The sequence below is a fragment of the Meles meles genome, chromosome 12, assembly GCF_922984935.1.
Source record: "Meles meles chromosome 12, mMelMel3.1 paternal haplotype, whole genome shotgun sequence".
NCBI classification, from domain to species: domain Eukaryota; kingdom Metazoa; phylum Chordata; class Mammalia; order Carnivora; family Mustelidae; genus Meles; species Meles meles.
In genome coordinates this window covers 59,927,432-59,949,355 of record NC_060077.1, presented here as the reverse complement: position 1 = coordinate 59,949,355, position 21,924 = coordinate 59,927,432, and the positions used below count along the sequence as shown (strand labels likewise).

At 48.2% G+C, this 21,924-nt stretch overlaps 1 protein-coding gene across 6 annotated transcripts in view; it reads right to left on the bottom strand.

The window, feature by feature from the left end:
• FHOD3 (formin homology 2 domain containing 3) overlaps positions 1-21,924 on the bottom strand; it is a 459,983-nt gene that overhangs the window by 29,090 nt on the left and 408,969 nt on the right. For all 6 annotated transcript variants that reach the window (XM_046025395.1, XM_046025389.1, XM_046025392.1 and 3 more), the window contains 5 exons: positions 20,238-20,396; positions 12,447-12,629; positions 10,938-11,057; positions 10,079-10,240; positions 4,075-4,265 (listed from right to left, as the gene is read on the bottom strand). In XM_046025395.1, the coding sequence (XP_045881351.1) occupies positions 4,075-4,265; positions 10,079-10,240; positions 10,938-11,057; positions 12,447-12,629; positions 20,238-20,396 (815 nt within the window). The remainder of the gene's footprint in view (positions 1-4,074; positions 4,266-10,078; positions 10,241-10,937; positions 11,058-12,446; positions 12,630-20,237; positions 20,397-21,924) is intronic.

The window sequence follows — 21,924 nt, the reverse complement described above, 5'->3', positions numbered from 1 at the left end:
TAGGAGGGGCAGGGAGGCCGTTCCATCGGCAGGACCACAGGCTCTGAAAGGTGTCTAGTCCCAGCTGTTTCCTGTCTCTCATCCTACAAGATTCTGCCCAACCATCCCCTCCACAGAGAAGCCTGATCTGTTTTATAAAACAGCACTTTGTCACTCCCTGTGTTGATGACACTCTTAATCGTTCTTCCTGGCTCTTACTCCTACCTGACACCAGAGAGGGCAGACAGGATCTATGATGCATTAGCATAGGATAGCGCATGCAAGAAAAACCAAGGGGATGATCCCTCAGTCTCTTTGCTCTGTTCTGCCGTCCACTCTTTTCCTCAAGTGTGCCAATGATTATGGGGTCTGGCCCAGGAAGGGGAGGGGCGGATTCGGAGGTACCAGCCAGTGTGGGTGTCACTTGTCTCCCCATCTCTCCCCCTGCAGTGCCAGCCCCTTGCTGAGTTCTCCGAAGGCCTCGTCCAGGGGCCCCCGGCCTCCAGTGCCCGTCATCGTGTGTGTAACTCAGCCCAACGAGTGAGTCTACGGGCATGCGAGGCTGCTGCAGACGGGGCAGCGTGAGAAGAAAGGGGAATATGCACATTCAGCCTTGCAGAATGAGATCTTCTTAGCCATGCAATGGTTTTTGAAAGCTGATTGTCTAAGTTCCTTTATCTGCCACTTTACCAAGAGGAGACCCAGTGGAATAACTAAGGGAGGGCCAGACAGGAAGGGGAGGTGGGAGCGCCAGCTGCTTTCACTCCACGACCAAGGGGAGCAGGGAAGGTGGGTGGCTAGATATGGGTTCTCATTGCTCTCCAAGGAGAACCTGGAGCAGAGAGAGGTCTGTTGACAGGCTACGGTGCGCTGAGGCCAAGAGGGATTTCTGTCCTATCAGGAGGTCCCTGTGCAAGACAGAGAGTTCCAGACCCAAACAGAACACGCCTGGCAGAGTGCAAACAGCAGCGTGGTAAGGTGAGGAAACAGGAGGGTCTGGCCAGACTCCACAGCCCTCATGGGATCCCGTGTGGTGTACAGCAGACCCTAGGGAACACAGAGGGTGTGAGCAGAGAGCCTGAAGGGTGTGAGGGGATGAGTGGAGCAGAGAGAGGGGAGACCCAACGACTTGTCCCTTCAGCTGTCAATCACAGCAGGGCGTGCCAGCAGAAGTGGGCCTATCCTGTCCTCACGCGAGGCCCGTGAGGTTCCAGATGGCTCCATCTGGGAACCTATCTCCCCTTCTTCCCCACTGAGCACTAGAAATCTCTGTTCTTCCCCAAGGCCAACTTTGAGAGGGGTAGCAGGGACGAGTTGAACTCCTGAATACCAAACATTCAGGAGACGAAAAGTTTAGCTGTTTACACTGCTGGCTGGGTCGGCAGACCTGTCAGGCAGTGGGTCATTAAGGAGCCGGACTGGACGGTGAGGGAAGCCAAAGTTATTTTCTCTGCATATCTGAGTGTCATGAGAACAGATCCGCAGTTCTGCTGCCTGTGAAGGTCTGAGCTCACCCCCAGGAGCCAGATAACCTTCACACACTGAGAACCTCTGAGCCGTGTCTGTGAAACATCAGCATCTTTCAAAAAGTGCCCTGTTGCATGAATTCCTAATTACACAGATAACAAAATAACTCTCACACTTGCAGGTGAGGAAAAAAGATAAAGGCCTAGCGGCTTCCAACTTCCTGCTCTGAAGTCCTCTGTTTAGGCTCATCTGCACACCGCAAAGGATTCTACCTGTACCCACCTCGACTAGGGTTTTACTCCTCTCTGGGTCTCAGCTGTCCAGCGTGTAAAGGGAACATGTTAGACCACAGCAGTCACAGGCAATGCTCCTTGGAAATGCTGGTCGTTGGGGAGGGAGAGAGGAAGGACAGCCTCCCGGGCTCTCGGGCCTCCATGGCCATTTCAACAAAATAATCCTACTTTCATCGCTTCTGCGTATGGTGTTCCTGCTAACAACTTCATCTGAAGCCAGGGTGCTATGGTTTGGTGTCTTGGCTTGGCGACTACCTGGACCCATGCCTCTTTTACACGCATGATTCCCAGTTCGTGCTGCCCATCCCCAGTGGGACGGGCACCAGTGAGGAGAAAGGGACCTAGGTCATGCAAGAGCAACCGTCATTTGGGTGACCAGCTTACCAGGGAGAATGGGACAATCAGAGCAATCATTATGTGCATTTTATACACACACACACACACACACACACACACACACACACACACGAGACACACATGAAAACACACACAGATGCCTATAGCTTAAGGAACAACTGCATCACCAAGATGGGTTTTTACCTGTCTGGGATAAAATGGCTAATGTGATCAGGCCTAACAGTTTTACAAGGCCTTCAGAAAATTGCTCCAGTTTCATAACATTCCAAGTGGAAACTATTTGTTTATTCGAGCAGTTTTAAGTTGGAAATTGCTCATGTCCTACTAAGCATGGAGGGCCAGAGCCGCTCACATTCCCAGACTCCACTTTTTAAACTAGTTAAAAGCACAGTGTACTTTGACTTCACTGAGAAGTCTCTGATCAGTCCCTCCACCCCAGGGGGCCCTGTAAGGTCAAGGTGGAGTGCAGTGAAAGGGGTTTACAACTGAATTCCTGAAGTACTGAGTAGTGGACTGTGGTCGACCTGGAGGGAAGATTCTCCTCCCTACTCTTGCTCTGGCTAACATCTAAAGACTGCCACTACCTTCTCCGCCCTGCAATAGTCTGGATCAAAACCCAGGAGGTGTACAGTTACCGAAGCAGTGAAGGTGGGTAAGAGCTCTCAGGCAGACAAGACAATTACGTTGTTAAAGTGCCGATGGGTTCAAAGAGGGTGAAGGAAGGAATGAAAAAAGAAGGTTAAAGGAGGGTGGGAGGGTGGGAGGGAAGGGAAGAGATAAAAAGTTATTTTTAAAAAACACAACACTGATAAGGATAAAAGAAAATACTGCCCATCTGTTTAAAAAAATAATCAAGTGCTCGGACATGGGCCTAGGAATGCACTCAAGGGGCAGCAGGTCTCCTGGAAAGGGCCGAAGGGGTGGGCTCCCTTCACAGAACCACGAAGAGGCCTGTCTCCGAAGGCCTGTCACCAGAGCACCTTCTCTGGGTGGACCACAGCCTGAAGGTCTGGGGACAGACCCATCTACTTAGTAAGGCCCAGGACAGAGCAGATGGACCCCGAGGACCAGGCCGAGGATCCTACAACCATACTCTGATATCACCCAGAAGAGAGTGGTGGTGTGTGGTCAGAACCAGCCTGCCCAGGAAGTCAGAAGACCCAGGATTGGGTCTGGGTGCTGCTCCTGCTTACAGGTGAGCCAGCCCTGGACAGCCGTGGAGAAGGCCTGGACCCCAGCCAGCCTCCTTGCAGGCAGGCAAGGCCTCCTACAGCCCTGCGCATCTCCCAGGGGCCTCTTGGGTCCCGTGACTCTAAGGGCGGTTGCCCAGAGGGTGACACAGGTGGTGGGCCCAGGCCTCACCCAGGCAGGCCACAGCAGGCGGGAGGTCTTGGAGGGAACACTGCAGATCATAAAGGAGTTTTACTGACAACAAGTCAAACGGCTCTGCAAGGACACAGGCTGTGTGCACGCAGACCTGTTCAAACAGATGTAGACATACAGGCTCTACTGGTCAGGTCTCAGAGAGGCGGGGTGCCTGGGTGGCTCAGGCCTTCGGCTCAGGTCATGATCCCAGGGTCCTGGGATCAAGCCCCGCATCGGGCTCCCTGCTCTACGGGAGGCCACCTTCTCCCTCTCCCGCTCCCCCTGCTTGTGTTCCCTCTCTCGCTGTGTCTTTGTCAAATAAATAAATGAAATCTTAAAAAAAAAAAAAGATCTGAGAGAGGCGATTCCAGATTAAACGGGATTTTTGGATCACACTAACTCTGAGATTGCTTGCAACCTCAAAATCCAATGACATTCTATTATTGGGGGGTGTTTGTAAGAAAAATACCCCTGAAACAAACCTGTGCGAAGGTGTATTTTCTGTGAATTTACAGTACAACTTTTGTAAACGTAACCTTCAGATGTGGTTTGTAGACCATTTTTAACATGCCACTGTATACAGGTATTACCACTGGTTCCTTCACCCACTCACCTGTTAATTATTCTTCGGTGGACAATCTTTAAAATTATAATCCGCTCTGCACAGTCTTTTAGGAACTCTGACATTCGCTGTTTTAAAACTGGTTTCATTTCATGTTTTGCAATTGCCTTGAGGTGATCCCATGAAGCTTTGCATCTTCTCTCCATCTGACACAAATTATCCTGAAGTTGATCAAAGTCAACCTGAAAATCAGAGGAAGAACAATGGCAAACGGGCTCAAACCGCTGGACACCAACCTGAACCAGGAAACTCAACTGCCTCTAGGGAGAAATAAACATCAAAACCAAATTTACATCTTGCAATGCAAACATGTTGAGGGCTTAAAAATTACCCACATGTGTATCTGTCATTATCTTGACATCAAATTATCTAGTGATAAAACTATTCTCCAAATGAACCCAGTGCAAATATCACTCTTTTCTCCATCCCCCCACCCTAATATTTGGAAAGAAATCTTAGGAAAGTCTTTGGGAACTATAAATTAAAACATGGTATCAAGGAACTCTGGTACAAGATGAACTGAGCATATGTCTCATAAAATTTCTCAGAGCACTCCTGTTCTTAAGAGATGATTTTTTTCACTGAGGGTTATAGGAACATACCAGTCATACAGGGCAGTTCTGATATGGGGAGACGGTCTGTTCAGGGGCAGACAGCGTCTCTTCACAGTGATCTCTTTTACACTGTGTGACAAATTTTATTTCCCCCCCCCATTCATTTATTCGACCCACGCCCGTGGAGAAACCAGTGTGTGTCGGTTCCTATGCCAGGTGCTGAGAATGCAGAGATGGATGTTGAATGAGACTAAGCTGATCTCACACAAGGAGACTCGCTGTACAGACAGGTGTACAGACCAAACACTGAGGAGGTACAGAACCCAGCGGGCATGCAGGCATGCGTGTGCATGTGCATGAGAAAGAGAGAGAGAGAGAGGTCTTGCTGGCAGATGCAAGCCGTGTGTGCAAAGAACAGATGTGACGCGGCCCCTGCTGTGCTCTTCAGGGAAGTGAGGACGTCTGGATTAACTGAGGTAGCCCGAGCTGAGGCTTTCTAAAGTAAGGCTTTTACTGAATTTCTAGACTAGAAATTATGTGAATCAAAGAGTTTGTCATAGAAAAAAATGCACTCGAGAACATTTAATACAGACAGCTGTGGGACCGGGGAAAGAAACTGAGAAGGCAAGGAGAGGAGGCAGAAACACATAAAATGGTGAGCTTTAGGGAGGAGACTGAGGACAGAGAAGTCGAAGCACAGTGGGACATGGTGGGAGAAGAGGAATGCTGGGCAAATCAAGGTCAGAAGGAGAAAGCAGATGCATGGAGATGAGCTGCCATTGCTTAGACGACAGAGGTTAAGAGTAAGCCTGGATAGCCATTTGTATGTCTTCTTTGGAGAAGTGTCTGTTCATGTCTTCTGCCCATTTCTTGACATGATTATCTGTTTTGTGTGTGCTGAGCTTGAGAAGTTCTTTATAGATCCTGGATATCAGTCTTCTTTCTATACTGTCATTTGCAAATATCTTCTCCCATTCCGTGGGTTGCCTCTTTGTTTTGTTAACTGTTTCCTTTGCTGTGCAGGAGCTTTTGATCTTGATGATGTCTCAAAAATTCATTTTTGCTTTTGTTTCCTTTGCCTTTCATCACTAGCCATCAGGGAGATTCAAATCAAAACCACACTGAGATACCACCTTACACCAGTTAGAATGGCCAAAATTAACCAGACAGGAAATAATGTGTGTTGGAGGATGTGGAGAAAGGGGAACCCTCTTACATGTTGATGGGAATGCAAGTTGGTGTAGCCAATTTGGAGAACAGTGTGGAGATTCCTTAAGAAATTAAAAATAGAGCTTCCCTATGACCCTGTAATTGCACTACTGGGTATTTACCCCAAAGATACAGATGTAGTGAAAAGAAGGGTCATATGCACCCCAGTGTTCCTAGCAGCAATGGCCATATTCGCCAAACTGTGGAAAGAACCAAGATGCCCTTCAATGGATGAATCGATAAGGAAGATATGGTCCATATACACTACGGAGTATTATGTCTCCATCAGAAAGGATGAATACCCAACTTTTGAATCAACGTGGATGGGACTGGAAGAGATTATGCTGAGTGAAATAAATCAAGCAGAGAGAGAGTCAATTATCATATGGTTTCACTTATTTGTGGAGCATAAGAAATAACACGGAGGACATGAGGAGATGGAGAGGAGAAAGGAGTTGAGGGAAATTGGAGGGGAAAATGAACCATGAGAGACTATGGACTCTGAAAAACAACCTGAGGGTTTTGAAGGGGTGGGGGTGGGAACTTGGGTGAGCCTGGTGGTGAGTATTAAGGAGGGCACGTATTGCATGGAGCACTGGATGTGGTGCATAAACAATGAATTCTGTACACTGAAAAGAAATTAAAAAAAAAAAAGTGAGCCTGGATCTGAGTGGTCCTGCCCTCCACGAGACAATGGAGGGGATCAAGTCAAGGAAGGTAGAAGGATCTATCACCAGAGGGGATGAAGCCAAGCTGAGCACAAGGGATGCCCTGAGGGCCAGGCAAGACATCACAAGTCCTGGGTTTCTTAGGTGCTGAAGAGCCAGAAACAGAATGCAAGTTTAGGCAGAGCCCCAGGATTCAGGTAAGCAGGGGGTTCGTGTGACTCCGAGAAAAATGATTTTCCTGAGACCAGAGGAATTCTGGGTCCAGAGTAGAAAAAGCTTCACTTTCCTAAGATGTAGTAGAGCTGAGAAAAAAAAAGATTAAGTGTTCAGCCAAGAGGGGGAAAAAATGGAGATTCAGAAAAGAACTCAATAGTTCAGTCTAGAAAAGACCAGATGACCTGGGACTAACAAGTAACGTCTAGGAGATTTTAAGCCAATTGTAAGACGTCTAATCCTAACTCTTTGGCTCTGTCCTCATTTGCACCTGGCAGCTCCCTGAGACACCATAAAAAAAGCTCAGTTCCGCTCAGACAGGCACCGAGAAGCAGCACCCCACCTAACCAGGTGACGTTCGGCCAGCGAGGCAGTGGGCACAGAGCAGCCTCAGACGCCCAGTAAGAGATGGTTTTTCTTTTTCTTTTTTTTTTTTTTTAAGATTTTATTTATTTATTTGACAGAAAGAGATCACAAGCAGATAGAGAGGCAGGCAGAGAGAGAGAGAGGGAAGCAGGCTCCCTGCTGAGCGGAGAGCCTGATGTGGGACTTGATCCCAGGACCCTGAGATCATGACCTGAGCTGAAGGCAGCAGCTTAACCCACTGAGCCACCCAGGCGCCCCAAGAGATGGTTTTCTGGGGAGGATTGTCTACCATGAGCCCTTAAGGTTGGGGCAGAAGAAACTGACCCACTGCCAGCAGAAGCCAGGTGGGGAGGCTTCTGGTGAAGAGCACTTTGAGGGCGGAGCTTCATGTAGCTTCTCTGGACGGGGGTTGGAAGGCGGCCTCCCCCAGCTGCTGCCTGGCCGGAGGCCATGGGCACAGGCGACCTGAGTCTTCACAATTAGTCCCTGACCTCGGGTTCTCTTCCTGGTTCCACTTGGGAGGAGACAAACGGATGCACAGAGCGGTGAAGTCTCTTGTGAGAGACCACACAGCTCTAAGCAGTGGAACTGGGATCTGAACCCAAATCTCTCTGGCTCAAGTCCAAGCTCTCAACCAGCACACTGTGAGCCTTGATTTGCCCCTAAAAAATCCCACCCCAGGAACAGAGTTGGCCTGGCCGCCATCTTAGAGAAGGAAGTACTTGCCTGAGAACAGATCCACAGGGGCCGCTTTTGTGTGTGGGAAGAACCACGAGCTGTGCTCTGAAGCAAGGTCCTACCTTATCAAGTCAGACTGGGACACTGTGGGACAGCTCAGGGACGCGGTTATCCCACCCACGCCAGAGCAACCTGGCTCTTGGCGGCGGCAGTGCTAAGCCCCACAAGTGACATACCAGGGGATGGAGTGAAGGCACAGAGGGTCAGGGCTTCCTGAGGCTTATCTGGTGCCCATCTACACAGAAGGACCCCTCAATACCCCAAAAAGCTTTGGGAGGAAAGGTTGAGAAGCCGTAGATGCCCTCTTGCAAGTCACAAGGAGCTGAGTCAATAGTCATCTTTAACAACTGCCACAGTTAGTCGAGAAAATTGACCCACACTTGTGGCTTGTGTAGCCAATCTTGGCATAAGGCTACGTTGTTTCATTATTACTTAACTAAAAACTGAACACCCTTTGGGAAAGGTCTGATCCTAGGGGTCGGGTGGGGGTGGGTGCTGTCACTGGGGGCCAGCCTGGGGGCCAGACTCCTCGGTCAGGCTACTTTAGTCCTAGGCGGCCTCCACCTAGAAGGCGGCCCCGGGGAAGAACAAAGGACCACAGACGACTAAGGAACGGACTTGTTCAGTGTGGGTCGGGAAACAGGACAATGATGACTCTAGCCTCGCAGCAGACCCTGTCTCAGAGGGAGGTATTCCTAACAAACTGCCTTCTGGGAAGGTGCTCACAGTGGGTGTCAGAGCAGCCATTGGAGGTCCCCCAGCTGTGACACGCAGAGGGGCCTCTCGTCTTGGTTAGGATCCTGACGTGCTGTTTGAAAAGACTTCAGAACAGTGCCTGGCACAGAGTAAACACAGGAAGGGTGCTGGGAAGTAAAGGAGTCCGTGTTCTCAGAAGCCTGTGGTCAGCTCTTACAGCTGGGGGATTGCCGGCCGGCCATGCCTCCTTCTGCCACAAGGCAGGCCCACTGTCAGGCTGGCCCAGGGCCCCCTGCTTGCTGCAACTGGCAGCTGCCTGCCTGTTGCTCCCAAGGGCGGTAAAGAAGGGTCCCAGCCCCTGTGGCCCCACAAGCCAGTTCTGTGGGAGAAAGTGGCAAGATTGAGTTCCATGAAGGAGACTCCGACAAGGCCCCTTCCCCACTGCCCACTACTCTCTTTCCTGTTCTTCTACAAGGGTCCAGAGTGTCCCAGAGCTAAAGGTCATCTGCTTTAAGCTCCTCGACCTGCCCAGGCTGGGCTTCCAGGAGTTTCCCTCACACTGACTTGACCCCTGTTGCCCTATTCAGCTCTTCCCCCAGCGTCTCCTGCTGCTCCTGAGACCCTCTCATCGTCCAGCCCTGCTGTGCTGGGGACTCCCCGAGGGTAGTTCAGCCTCAGTGATGCTCCTGCAAGTGGGGAAGCTGGGTGTCCTGCTAGTGCCACTGTCTCTGTTCTAATAAACCACAAGTTCAGGAAGATTTTAACTGTGCACTCAGTGTAAGAGTCTGCAGCCGGGGGCCAGAACTGCATACAGTTTACAGCCCTGTCAACTGGTCCCTCTGTGTAAGATCATAGGAAGAGCCAGCCAATCTATGGGTGCGCAGAAAAGGCCAGGTGCCCTCCGTTTGCTGACTCCATGCCTCACCGCAGGGTCCTATGGAATTCTGAGGAGGAGCCAAACTGCATTGTTGTGACATTTGTGCCCACCAAACGCCAGTGGAGAAGTTTCCATGCTCGGGAGAATCCAGGCCTGGAGAGGAACACTGCTCCAGAGCGGGTGCAGGACCTGGGACCGGGACGGCAGACCTGCCTCACATACCTCAGGAAAGAATCTGACAGACAGGGGCGCCTGGGTGGCTCAGTGGGTTAAAGCCTCTGCCTTCGGCTCAGGTCATGATCTCAGGGTCCTGGGATCGAGTCCCGCATAGGCTCTCTGCTCAGCGGGGAGCCTGCTTCCCTCTCTCTCTCTCTCTGCCTGCTTCTCTGTCTACTTGTGATCTCTTTCTGTCAAATGACTAAATAAAATCTTTAAAAAAATAAAAATAAAAAAAATAAAAAAATAAAAAGAATCTGACAGACACCCGGAGATGGCAAAAGGATCTTAAAAGTCCACTGGGAACGACATCAGACAAGTCATAGCCACAAACCCTAGAGCAGCGGCTGCCCTTGGACGTTTTTGCTTAATAGAGTCTGTGCTCCTCAGAGACGACTGACAAAGATCCAACAGCTGAGGGAAAGGCACGGCCCGCTCCTCTCTGCCCACGGACGTACCTTGGCTGACCTGGTGACGGCTCCGATCTCGGAATACAGATCAGAGCTGTCTGGGAAGTTTTCCACCACCATGGTGCACACGTGGTGGAGAAGTGACTGCTTGTGCACGGTGTCTTTGACTTCTGGAACCTTCTCGAGGTAGCTTAACTCAAACGCTTTGGCCTGTGTGGTAAACATTAGATAAAGGACAAGAATAAGTTTTATACAGAAAGGCGCAAATGGCTAGAATCAATGCCCTGTTGGGGGTGCCCTAATATTTAGTTCCTCTGTGACCAGAACTTCTCAGGCCACATGCTCAGATCACGTATAGACAAGCCACAACTGAGTGTGAAATAAGCCTCCAGCCCTTTCCCACCACAGCCATCAGCCACGAGCTGTCCCAGGCCTCTACCCCTAAGTCAGGGAGCTGTGGGGCTGGGTCTCCCCATCTGGGTATCTACAACTTCTTTCTCTCTCTGTCCTCTACTTTTCTACTTCTTGACCAAAGACAGGCCATTTTTTTTTTTAAAGTTGGTTTATAATGTGCCTAAGTACAAATACTTGAGTGATAAGTTTAGGAAAAAATGGGGGAGGGAGGTGGAAGAAATTCTTTCCAATGTCAGTTCTGAGAGTAGCCAAGCTTCATAAGGAACAGGGTGCTTACTTTTCTAAATTTTCTTATTTAGTTTCAAGACACAGACTCAAATAAATAGGCCACGATAAGTTAAGGACAAAATTCCTTCTAGATTTTCCAGAAAGAAAATACAAAAGTTGCTTCATTTGTGCTTTGGAGGACCAGAGGTACAACCTCCCTCAGCAAATGAAGGGCAGGGATTTTATGACAAGGGAGGTAGGACAATAAGGGATATAAGACACTTACATTAGTTCCGTTTAGAAAGTTCCCAATGGCTAAGAGAGTAGACAGGATAAAGCCCAAGGTTTTATTGTTCTCCAGTTGGTCTATTCCTTCCTTCAGATCCAAAAGTGGTTCTGCCACTTCCTTTCAATCACAAAAAGTTACAAGGTGATGATAAAGAATGCACATTTTGGCTTTACTTTATCCTTTTTAACTTTTGTACAGGGTAACCACAGTGGAGTTCTCCTTGGTGTAAGGCAGTCCCATGTGGCGGGCCCATTCTCGTAGGTATGGAAAAGTGCCAAGAGGCAGCAGGGCAGTCTAGGTCTCAAAGTCTCCTGAGTGGAGACCAAATGGGAACATATGGCCACCTGTGCTGGGGTGACAAGTCTTCCCCTGTTCCTGCCCATCTGCCAAGCTCAGGCAGGACCCTTAGACCACTCTCCCCGCTTCTCTACTTCCTTCACATGTACCTTCAGCATTTGGACCAGTCTTCCTCTTCACTTTCCTCTTCTAGGCAGATGTCACCAGGAACTGTCCCTCACTGTCCCTGGACCCGTCAGGTTTCCCAACCTCCCCTGTGGGCACTCTGTGGCTGGCCACCTCTTAGCCCTGGTTACTTTCTAGAAGACTGCCAACCTCATTTCTGCTACTGCCTTCATAACTCCCACTCTCTCAGACTTCCACAATGGTATTGAGACCACATCACATCAAGTCACCTCAGCAGTCCTATATCTCTTCCTCCTCACTTGATTTCTGAATGAATTCAAACACCATGGTTCTCTCTTGATGCCCCTACACCTACACCCACTGCCACCTATCTGGTCCTTAGGATAAACCCTGCCGCCTCCTTTGCCAGAGGCTGGAGATCCCATAGGCTCTCTTATGCTTTTGATCTGTCCCCTTTGGGCACTTCCTCTCAATTAAGCTCATTCCAGCTCACCTTCCAACTCTTTCCTCTCTACTGCTTCCTTCTGCTCAGCCTGTAAAAATACTCCCATTTCCCCAGTCTAGAAGACACAGCTCCTTCCACACTGCTCACTCAGATGAGTCTTCCCATGCCGTCACTGTTAAGGTCCCTTTCCTTCTAGTCCCCTCTCAACCTCTTAGAGTGGTTTGCCCTCAACTTCCTACAGAGATACTCTCTCAACGTGACTCTGCCAGGCCAGTTGCCACAGTCAATGGCACTGTAGGTGACTGTCATCAGGTGGAAGGACTAGAAGTCCCTTTCTATTTAGTGCATTTCTACATTTTCCAAATTATTACAATGAGTTAAACAGTCAGAAAATTTAATTTTTTCTTAACCAGTCATCTGGGACTCTCAAGCAAGGGTGCCAGAAGGGGCCAGGCAGCCCCTGGAGAAAAAGATCTCACTGCCATGACCAATCACTTAGTGTAGCTACAACCTCATTATCTTCAACTTGCCCTTCAAACCCTCACTCAAGAATGATACTTCACTACCGTCACCAATAAAAAACTGACTTTCTCAACACTGCGGGTGAGGGTTGGCTAACTCCCTTCTTAAGTGTGTACCTTTTCTGTTGTTTCGTAATCCATTTTGAATGCCCAGAGGTGGAGCCGAGCTGAGAGCTCATTGATGGAGGAGAGCGTGAGGAGGAACTGCTCCGCACTGCCCAGTGGCACGTCAGGGTTGGCCAGCTGCGCTTCCTGGATCTTCTGCTTCTCTTCCTCGGTGGGAATCATAGTTAGAATTTTCTGGAAAGATGGGACAATGTAGTATATTCTTAGTGATGGACCCTGTCCCAGCCCTCTGATGTTGCCGAAATCATACTGTGATTTTCCAAACAGGTAGTAAAGAGACTCTGTCATCAGTATAAACCAAATACTGTAGAAAAAAAAGGTTATCAGGTAGACTCTAAATTCATATTCATTTACTTTAAAATGCTCTCTTTATCTCTTTCCTTAAAGTAAATTTCTTTAAAGTAGGCAGAGAGAGTGAGAGGGAAGCAGGAACAGGACAGGGTTTATAAAACTTAAAAAAGACTTATAAATCAGAAAGGAAAAAGCAAAACTATGTCTATTATAGACAGAATAATTGTCTATGTAAAAAATTTTGAGGAATCTACAAAAAATTTGTAAAACTGAGTTTAACAATATCATATGATTTAACGTTAATACATTAAAACCATTTTATTTCTATATTGATAGTAAACAGTTACAAACTGAAATTTTAAAAAAAGTACTACTTATAATAAAATATTTAAGAATAAATCTAACCAATCATATGCAGGATCTGTATGCTGGAAAGTAAAAATGCTTGTGAAAGCGATCAGAGACAACCTAAATAAATTGGATGTATACGGTGCTCCCAGATTGAAAGGTTCAATATATTCAAGATTAATTTTCCCTAAACTGATCTATAAATCTAACTAAATTCCAATAGAAACACCATCATGGATTTTTCATGGATATAGACAAGCTGGTTCTAAAAAGTTATATGGCAGGGCACCTGGGTGGCTCCATGGGTTAAAGCCTCTGTCTTCGGCTCGGGTCATGATCTCAGGATCCTGGGATCGAGCCCCACGTCAGGTTCTCTGCTCAGCGGGGAGCCTGCTTCCCCGCCCCCCCGCCTGTCTCTCTGCCTACTTATGTTCTCTATCTGTCAAAGAAATAAAGTCTTTAAATTAAAAAAAAAAGATTCACATTTCTTATTAAAATAAAAAGTTATACGGCAAAACGGATGAACCAAAAACATTTGGAAATGGGTAAGGTCTACTAAACAGCTACAGGAACAAGACAGTGTGATACAGGCATGGGAAACACACACGGATCAGTGGGTCAATACAGGGAGTCTGGAAAGAGAAGACACAAATACAGCCCAGTGTACAAAGACAGTTCACTAGAGAAAGGATAGTATTTTTAACAAGTGGTGTTGGAACTGGAATCTATATGTAAAAAAAAGAAAAAAAATTGAATCTTAAACCTTAAACATTACACATAAATTAACTAAAAAGGGATCACAGATCTTAAAGTCAAAGGTCACACTACAAAACTTTTAAAAGGAAACACAGAAGGAAATTTTTGTGACCCATGTTAAGGCAATGAACTCTTAGACACGATGGCAAAAATGAATAGGTTTAGAAATTGAACTTCAACCAAGATAAAAAACCTTTTCCTCTGTGAAAGACACTGTGAAGAGAACAGAGACTAAACTATAGTTCCTCAAACCCGTTAAGCACAGATTTACCATATGACCCAGCAATTCCATTTGTAGCTGTTGACCCCACAACAATGAAAACTAATGTTCACATAAAAACCTGTATGTGTCTGTAGCAGCTTTATTCACAAGTGCCAAAAACCAGGTCAAGCTACATGATCCTTGGACAGATGAACAGACTAACCATGGTACATCCTTGTAATGCAGAGGTGCTCAGCGATACAAAAAGGACCAACTCTAGCTACACAGAACAACTTGGATGAATCTCAAATCATCCATTATGCTAAGTGAAAGCAGCCGCTCTCAAAAGGTTACACTGCATGGTTCCATTTATGTGACATTCTCGAAAAGACAAAACCATAGGCAAGGAAGAGATCAATGGTCACCAGAGGCTACAGGTGGGTGAATGGGTATGACTAGAAAGAGCTAGCATAAGACCTATTCTGGGACACAGGATGGATCTGAATCCTGACTATAGTGGTCACTACGTGATTTTATAGACTTTAAAAGTCCTAGAACCAAAACAACTCAATTTGCCTTTATGTTAATGCAAAAATTCAAAATAAAATTAAAAAACTGAACAAGACAGCCTAATCCATGCAAACATTCATGTGACTGATTTGGGATCTGTCTGGGTGGGGTGTCTGGCATCCTGGGTCTGCCGAGAGTCCCCAGGGCTGGTCATCTCTATAGTTTCTTAGAAGCCAGTGATGCCAGACTGCACTGAAGACACGTGTTCCATGCTTTGGTCACGGTGATGCTGCAGAAGGGAGCCACCATTCCCTTCACTGTGGCCTTAACACAGTGTGGGCGGAATCTGAGCATCCGGGCACACAGTCGGCAACAATGCTCTCGCTCCCACCTGTCCACACAGATGGTGTTAAAAAATAACCAAAACAATCTGAGCAGATGTCACCCCTTAAAAAACATCCAGGATCTGAACTGAACCAGCCTTCAAAGCAAGAGCTGAATCTGTATTTTAATTTTCTTACTGCTTAAATTGCTTGAAGAATGTACGAGAATTCCAAAACAGAAAATTGTCAACACCTTTCCCCCCCTTCCTCAGAAGGCATTTTCCTGCAATGATTTTAGCTGTTTCTTTCCTTTGGGAAAGTAATCACACACTCTTACTTTTGTTTTTTACTTCTCTGACTAATTTAAACCATTTGTTCACCACTGAAGATTTATGAGGTTGCCATCTGTCAGTTTATTTCACTTTATTTTTTTTTAACACATCCCTGGCAATAAAAATAGCTGTAAGATGGGGAAATGGTGGGTTGAAGCCACCTTCGGTGAGCCGATGGCCCTTTCAAGGAGAGGTTGACTAGGGCTGAGTGGGAAGAGTTACCTTTAATTCGTTCTTCTACCATGTCTGTGAATTTACTGATGACTTTATGATCACCATTTGGTTTCACAGGGAAAAAGACATCAAACAAAACCACTATGTAATAATCTCCGTGTTTGTTTTCCTCTTTTGCTTTCTCCCAGACGGTGTCCCACCAGCATTGCTCTAAGTTACCTTGCTTGGTTATCTCAAAACTGAGTCCAGAGAGAAATAGAGCGGTCTCATCTTTTATGAACCCAAAGGCTTTTGGGGTTGGCCATGTCATTCACCTGCAGATAAGACTATCATGAGGAACTGTTCTGCCCCATGAGTTTCGAGCAGGACCTGGCTAGAGCTCTGGATGAGAATCTAGCCCGGAGATTTTGGAGACAACAGCAGAAAGCTGGGGTCCTAGAGCTGGGGTTGGCTGTGCACAACCCACGTAACCTCATGAGTCCATGGTTCTCTATTCATGCACTTATTCTCATGCAGGGATTTCTTCCCTTTCTTCTCAAAGTATCTTGATTATCTTTTCCTTCATTTTTGTGACTCCTCAGTGAGGCATTCGGGGAGGAAATGGTCGCATCAAATTCGCAGGTCAAGTGCTTTGCCTGAAGGTCAACTCGATCAGCTGAGGCAGAGCTGGAGAGCCACCAAGGGGGCTTCTTCTACTTTCCCAGCACCATTTTCATGACCTGTGGCCATTCAGCCAGAAAGGCAGAACCACCAGCGTGGCTAAGGCACCCAGCCGCAGGGACATTCTAGTTCCCCGGCCTCGCTGAGTGACCACGGCTCCTAGGCCTGGGCTCATCCGTGTGTCCAGCGCCCACTCGAATGGGGGCGACACAGCACACACGGCCTGAAAATGTGCTCTGGTTTTGTGTATGTGACCAAAGGGACTTTCGGTTCCTAGGAAGCTGGCAGCCCTGGCAACCAAAGTGAGTCGAGGTGAGTATCATTTGGGGCCAACCAATTGTACTACCCTCTGTAGATACCTATGACAGAAGTTAGGAAAGCAAGAGAAAAAGAGGAAAACCCTTAATACTTCATTTATGATAAGCTGACAGCATGCTTTATTTGGAAAAATACCATGAATACTACTTAGAGATGGACCCGAAATGTGCTCTAAAGTTTAATGCTTTTACGAAAGATTACTTCCTTAATGAAGTTAGTTAAGCACTCTCTCAGGTTTTCGTGACAAAGCCAGATACATATCACTGGGTTGCTAAGCAAAGCCACAGGATGTAATTTAATCCATCGTAATCACATTTGGTACACAGAGGTTTCAAATGGCCCCATTAAGCCATGGTACCATGCTACAGTGCCTGCATCCAAGAAGCAGACAGCTTGTTTGGCAAAAGGCCCTTCAGGCATTAGCTGGAAATCTTATTAAGAAAGATCTGTAAGTATATGACTTCCATCTCTTCTCAGTCCTGACTTAGCTCTTGAACAACAAGCCTAGAGAGTAAGTTCTGGGTAGTGGCTCAGGACATGGATCTAGACCAGTTATGCCCACTCAGGTCTGGGAGCTCAATGACCAGAGGTGGCAGGTGACCGATGAGTGTGTCCAGTTTCCACTGGACTCTTCAGCATGACAGACCAGAACTGAAAAATATACATGGTCCCTGGGTCACCTGGGTGGCTCAGTCGGTTAAGCAACTGCCTTTGGCTCAGGTCATGGTCTCAGGGTCCTAGGATTGAGCCCTGATTGGCCAGACTCCCTACTCAGCAGGGAGTCTGCTTCTCCCTCTATCCCTCCCCCCTTCCTTCCTGCTTGTGTTCTCGCTGTCTTTCAAATAAATACATAAAATCTAAAAGAAAGAAGGAAAGAAAGAAAGAAAAATAGACATGGCCCCTGGATTCACATGGGCAGCCTTCAGATTGGATATTCTCACAGGGATTTTTGTCCCCAGGGCACTTCTGACAAAGCTGGAAATATATTTGGTTGTCACCACTGGGGAGGTACCACTGGCCTCTTTGGGTGGAGGCCAGGGACTAACCATCCTACGACATAGGGGACAACAACCATCTAATCCAGAATGTCAATAGTGACACAATTGAGAACCCCGTTTAGATAAACACTGTGATTAAAAAAAAAAAAAAAAAATGTGCCGCCCCCCTCTGGTGTTGTGCGTAGGGTGCACTGACTGAGCACTCAGGACACAACTAATGCCCAGAAGGGTTCAGCAGTGGTTCTATGGCTGCGTCCTCCTGCTGTAACCATTACGCACATCGGCTACCTCCAGGGGAGCCCTGTAGGTGGCGCTGTGAGGCCGACGGCTGGCCTTGGGAGTCTTCTCCCTAACCTTTCAGATTCCCTCTTGTTCTTTTTGTCACATGAGCCTGGGCCCTGACTGAAACTGGGACTCTCTCTCCACATCTTCAAGATGGAGAACCTAATAGTTGTACCTCATGAGCATCTGTGTAGAGCACCTGGCCTGCACCTGGCCCACAGGAAGAAAGTCACAGAAGTCACATATAGTGCCGCATTGTTGTTCCCGTAGCCCTCAGCGGCACTACTGTTATTATCATTGCTCCTTCCTGGATCGAAAAGGTCCTCACTGGAAACCACTCAGGAAAAAAAGTAATTTGCGTTCTTCTAAAATCGAAGTAACTTATTATCTGAAACTTTCCCTACCCACAGAGCTATATTTCAGGAAAGAACAAAGGCAAAACCCAAAGGAATCAGTCTTTCCTGACAGACTTTCAAGTTCTCATGACAAGAAGGGGAAATATTTGTAACGGGAAGAGGTCATTTTTCCCTTCCATCAGGCTGGCTCTGGCTGCATTTGAAGCCTCTCTTTGTATGAATCTGAAGCTTTTGCAGCCTCCAAAGGACACTGCTAAGTCAACAGGACGGCTGGCACGTGTGCTTGGCCCTACCACGTAGCTCATCCTGATGAAAGACATGCTGCGCTGGGTTCTTCCGGGCTGGCGGCTCCCACCTGCCAAGGGGCCAGCCAATGCTCTTCTCTTTCCTCACTTCTGTGGGGGCCCCAAAGAGGGACTGCCTCACACTGAGGCCTGGCCTGCCGCCTTCTCACTGTCCAGCAGCTGCCTTAGTGTTCCTCTCTGTACCTGCCTGCTGTCACCGGCTCTCTCCTGCCTCAGTCGGCTGCATGTTCACACTCCTTGGCTGCCCACCTAGGCAGATTCCCCTGCTTGGCTGCCTGGATGAACTCCAGGGCTCGGGGCTCCATTTCCTCTCCAAGCAGAAAGCAGATGTATGCTCCTCCTTGTGCCCAGCTCCTGGAACAGGGTGTGTGTATGTGTGTGTGTGTTTCTCAGAGTTGAGCAGTTCAGGCCTCGCAGTGGTTTTCTAGTGTTGCCAGAGGACTACAAAGCTGTTTGGTTAAAACAACAGAATCCTTTCAGTTTGAGAGACTACATGTCTGACATCAGGGTGTCCACAGGGGAGCGTTCTCTCCAAAGGCTCCCCTCATCTCTTCCTAGCTTCTGGAGTTGCAGGCGATCCTTGGTGTCCCTTGGCTTCTAAACACATCAACTCCCATCTCTAACTCAGTCATCGCATGGCAGTCTGTTCTAAGTGTGTCCCTGTGTTCTGGTCTTCACAAGATGGCATTCCCCTCTCTGTTTCTCTGCCCAAACTTCCCTCTTCTTATATGGACATCAGTCCCTGCAGTAGGACCAACCCTAATTGAATGTGACATTATCTTGATTGCCTCTGCCAAGACCCTATTTCCAAATAAGGTCACATTCTGAGCTTGTGGGAGGACATGGATTTTGAAGGGACACTACTAACCTGGGATAAGCCTTTGGGAACATAGTTTTTCCTGAGGGGGCCTCTTCTTTCCAAAGTACAGAGGCATGCCTGATCTGCTGGGTTCAGACCCACTTGGTCCCATGGGCCCCATGCTCCTTCCCACACTTGGGGCCATGGACGAGCCTTGCGCCATGGTCCTGGGCCCTTCCTCTCTGAGGGGCTTGCTCTCCCTCTGCAGCCAGTCTTCACTGGTCCTTCCCATTCTCCAGTCCCTCAGAGAACCCTGCACATGAATGAAACCCAACTATGGGAAGGCTTTAAATGGATCCCGGCCTCCTTGCCAACAGGAAGGATGGAGTGGGTGTCACCCAACATCACAAAGCAGTGTCCTCACATCCCCACGACAACCCAGTGAGCCCCAAGCTATACTGCCCATCCGGAGGAGCCTATGTGATGGGCCACTTGCCCCACTCACTCTTCGTTTTTAGAAGAGGAGATTTAACTTGCCACATGCAGCCCACGGTGGACACAGAATGGGGTGTGGCAGAAGAGCACCGAGCCTGGCAGGCCATGTGGTCCCAGCCAGTGACCCTCTCTCTCCAGCAACAGCTAATGGCGCAGGTGGCGTGGCTTCTCCAGCTAATCAACCCACAAACTAGCTTTACATATTCCAATGAACACCAAGAGAGAACCAAAGTCATTCACTAGGATGTGAGCACACGTCGAAAGCCCTATTTGTGAAACTGTTCGTTCAGCACATACGGTTGGAAATGACGTGAAAGAAGCCCCCACCAGCCCCCGCAGAAAGTTGTCCTCTCTTCTGCCACAGCTGATGTGGAAGCGTGGTCAGAAGGCAGGCAGTAAACGAACCAGAGAGTGAGGCTCACTGAACTTCACAGGCCAAGTGGGGCTTCCCCCCACGACCCAGAACTTTAAAAAACAAAATAAAATGTGAGAATTTTTAATGTTGTTCAGAGTCTGGCTGAAACAGAAAAATGGCAAGCCACCCTGTGGAGAAAGTCATATTGGACACAGTAATGTTTTACATATGGGACACGTTAACAGAACACGAATAATGCTTGATAGAACTTCTCTTACCTCAATTCCTTCTTTGTTTAAGGCATATTCATCAAAATTCAAAATGGCTATCTTAATTGTTCTTGGAGGGGGCAGCACTGTCAGACCAATATTAATGGCATTGCTCCTCTTGGGGTCCAAGACGATGACCTCCTGTCTTTTTCCATCTGCAGCAGTTTTCTTGGTGATAAAATAAGGAGAATCCAAGATTAATGCGTCATCTTCCGTCTTTTCTGTGTTTCATTATTAAAAGCAAACTCACTACTTATTTAGAGATGAAAACAAATGGCCCCGATTCAGCTCAGGAAAGGACTGGCTACTGCTCAGCACAGAAGAAAGAGATCAAGGACTAGCTCTGAGAAGCCGCCAAGCATGGGTCAGCAATGGAACTTCGCAAGTCAGACACATTACAAAATAAAATTGATTTTCCTTCAATTGGGAAAAATGTGATATTTGGCAAGAAAAAAAAACCTGTTTTTTTCCACAGAAACAGTGGAAACAAAACTAAAACCTCTCAGCGCTCCTTTCCTGCAGGCTGCAAGGTGTCAGAATGACCTTGGTGAGCCCAGAGGTGGAGACCATCAGTATACATGTGGAGAAGACAAGAGTGATAAGGAGAATCCTGTGTTGTTGGCCAGTCAGCCCCTCTGCATCCCCAGAGGCATCGTCTCAAGGGTCCTCCCACCATTTCACCCTCCTGTGCCCCCACCTACAGAGCACCTGCCGAACTTAGACACCGGGTGGCTGCCCACTGGGTAGGTGAAGAAGGGCCTTCCAAGGAAGGGAAACCAAAGGGAACCTGCTCAAGAAGAATGAGGGGTGAACGGGCACAGAGGCCAAAGAGGGGATAGGTGTCCTCACAGAGCCCTCACATGTATGCTCCCCTGCTGACCTGGGTGCTCCCTGGGGGGGGGGGGGTAGGCCCTGGGCTAGCACATGACCAGAGCCTAATGAGTCTGTGAGGTGATAAAGCAACAAGTACCGGGGCCGAGATGACTAGGCCCTCCACACTCTCCCCCTCAGCTTTGCAGAAGTCAGGGGTGGGTGGCAATGGGGGCAAGGGAAGGGGATCCGGCTCAGCAGGCACCTGTTCATGCTCAGATTTCCCTTGAGACAAAACAGAGCCGGGAAGATGCCTGTTTTCATGTATGTAACACGCCCAGGATGACAGTGATGAATAAGGCACAGTGCATCTCCCGAAGGCAAACACCTGTTTGGCATGATGGCCGGTGTGCCCCCTGTGGGAAATCGCTCAGCAGCGAGTAACTACCTCACCTGGGGGCAGAGGGGGTCAGGGTTGGAGGGGCTGACACTTGAGCTGGGCCCTAAACAATGTCTAGGACGGAGCCTGGAACCAGGGAGTGGAGATCAGGAGCGAAGAAGAGGCTTTGTCTAGCTTGCTGGGAACCGCCAGGGATGAAGCTGGAGGCTCGAGGGCCACAGGCCGGGGACCTCAGGAGCCAGCTGCTCCAGTCTGCGGCACGCTGGCCCCAGCGGTGCACCTGACACTTCTGACGGTCGGTTGGCTATGCCGAGGCCCTACTGACTGGCCGGGCCTGCAAGTGGCTGAGCTCTCTGAAGAAGCTGGCTTGCTCTAACACTGGAGGCTGGAACCTGGCAAGGAGAAATGGGCTGTGGTTCCTTACGTCCTCCTGAGCCCTTCCCAACTCAATTGCTAAAATTCTATTTTAAATCCCTAAATATGTGT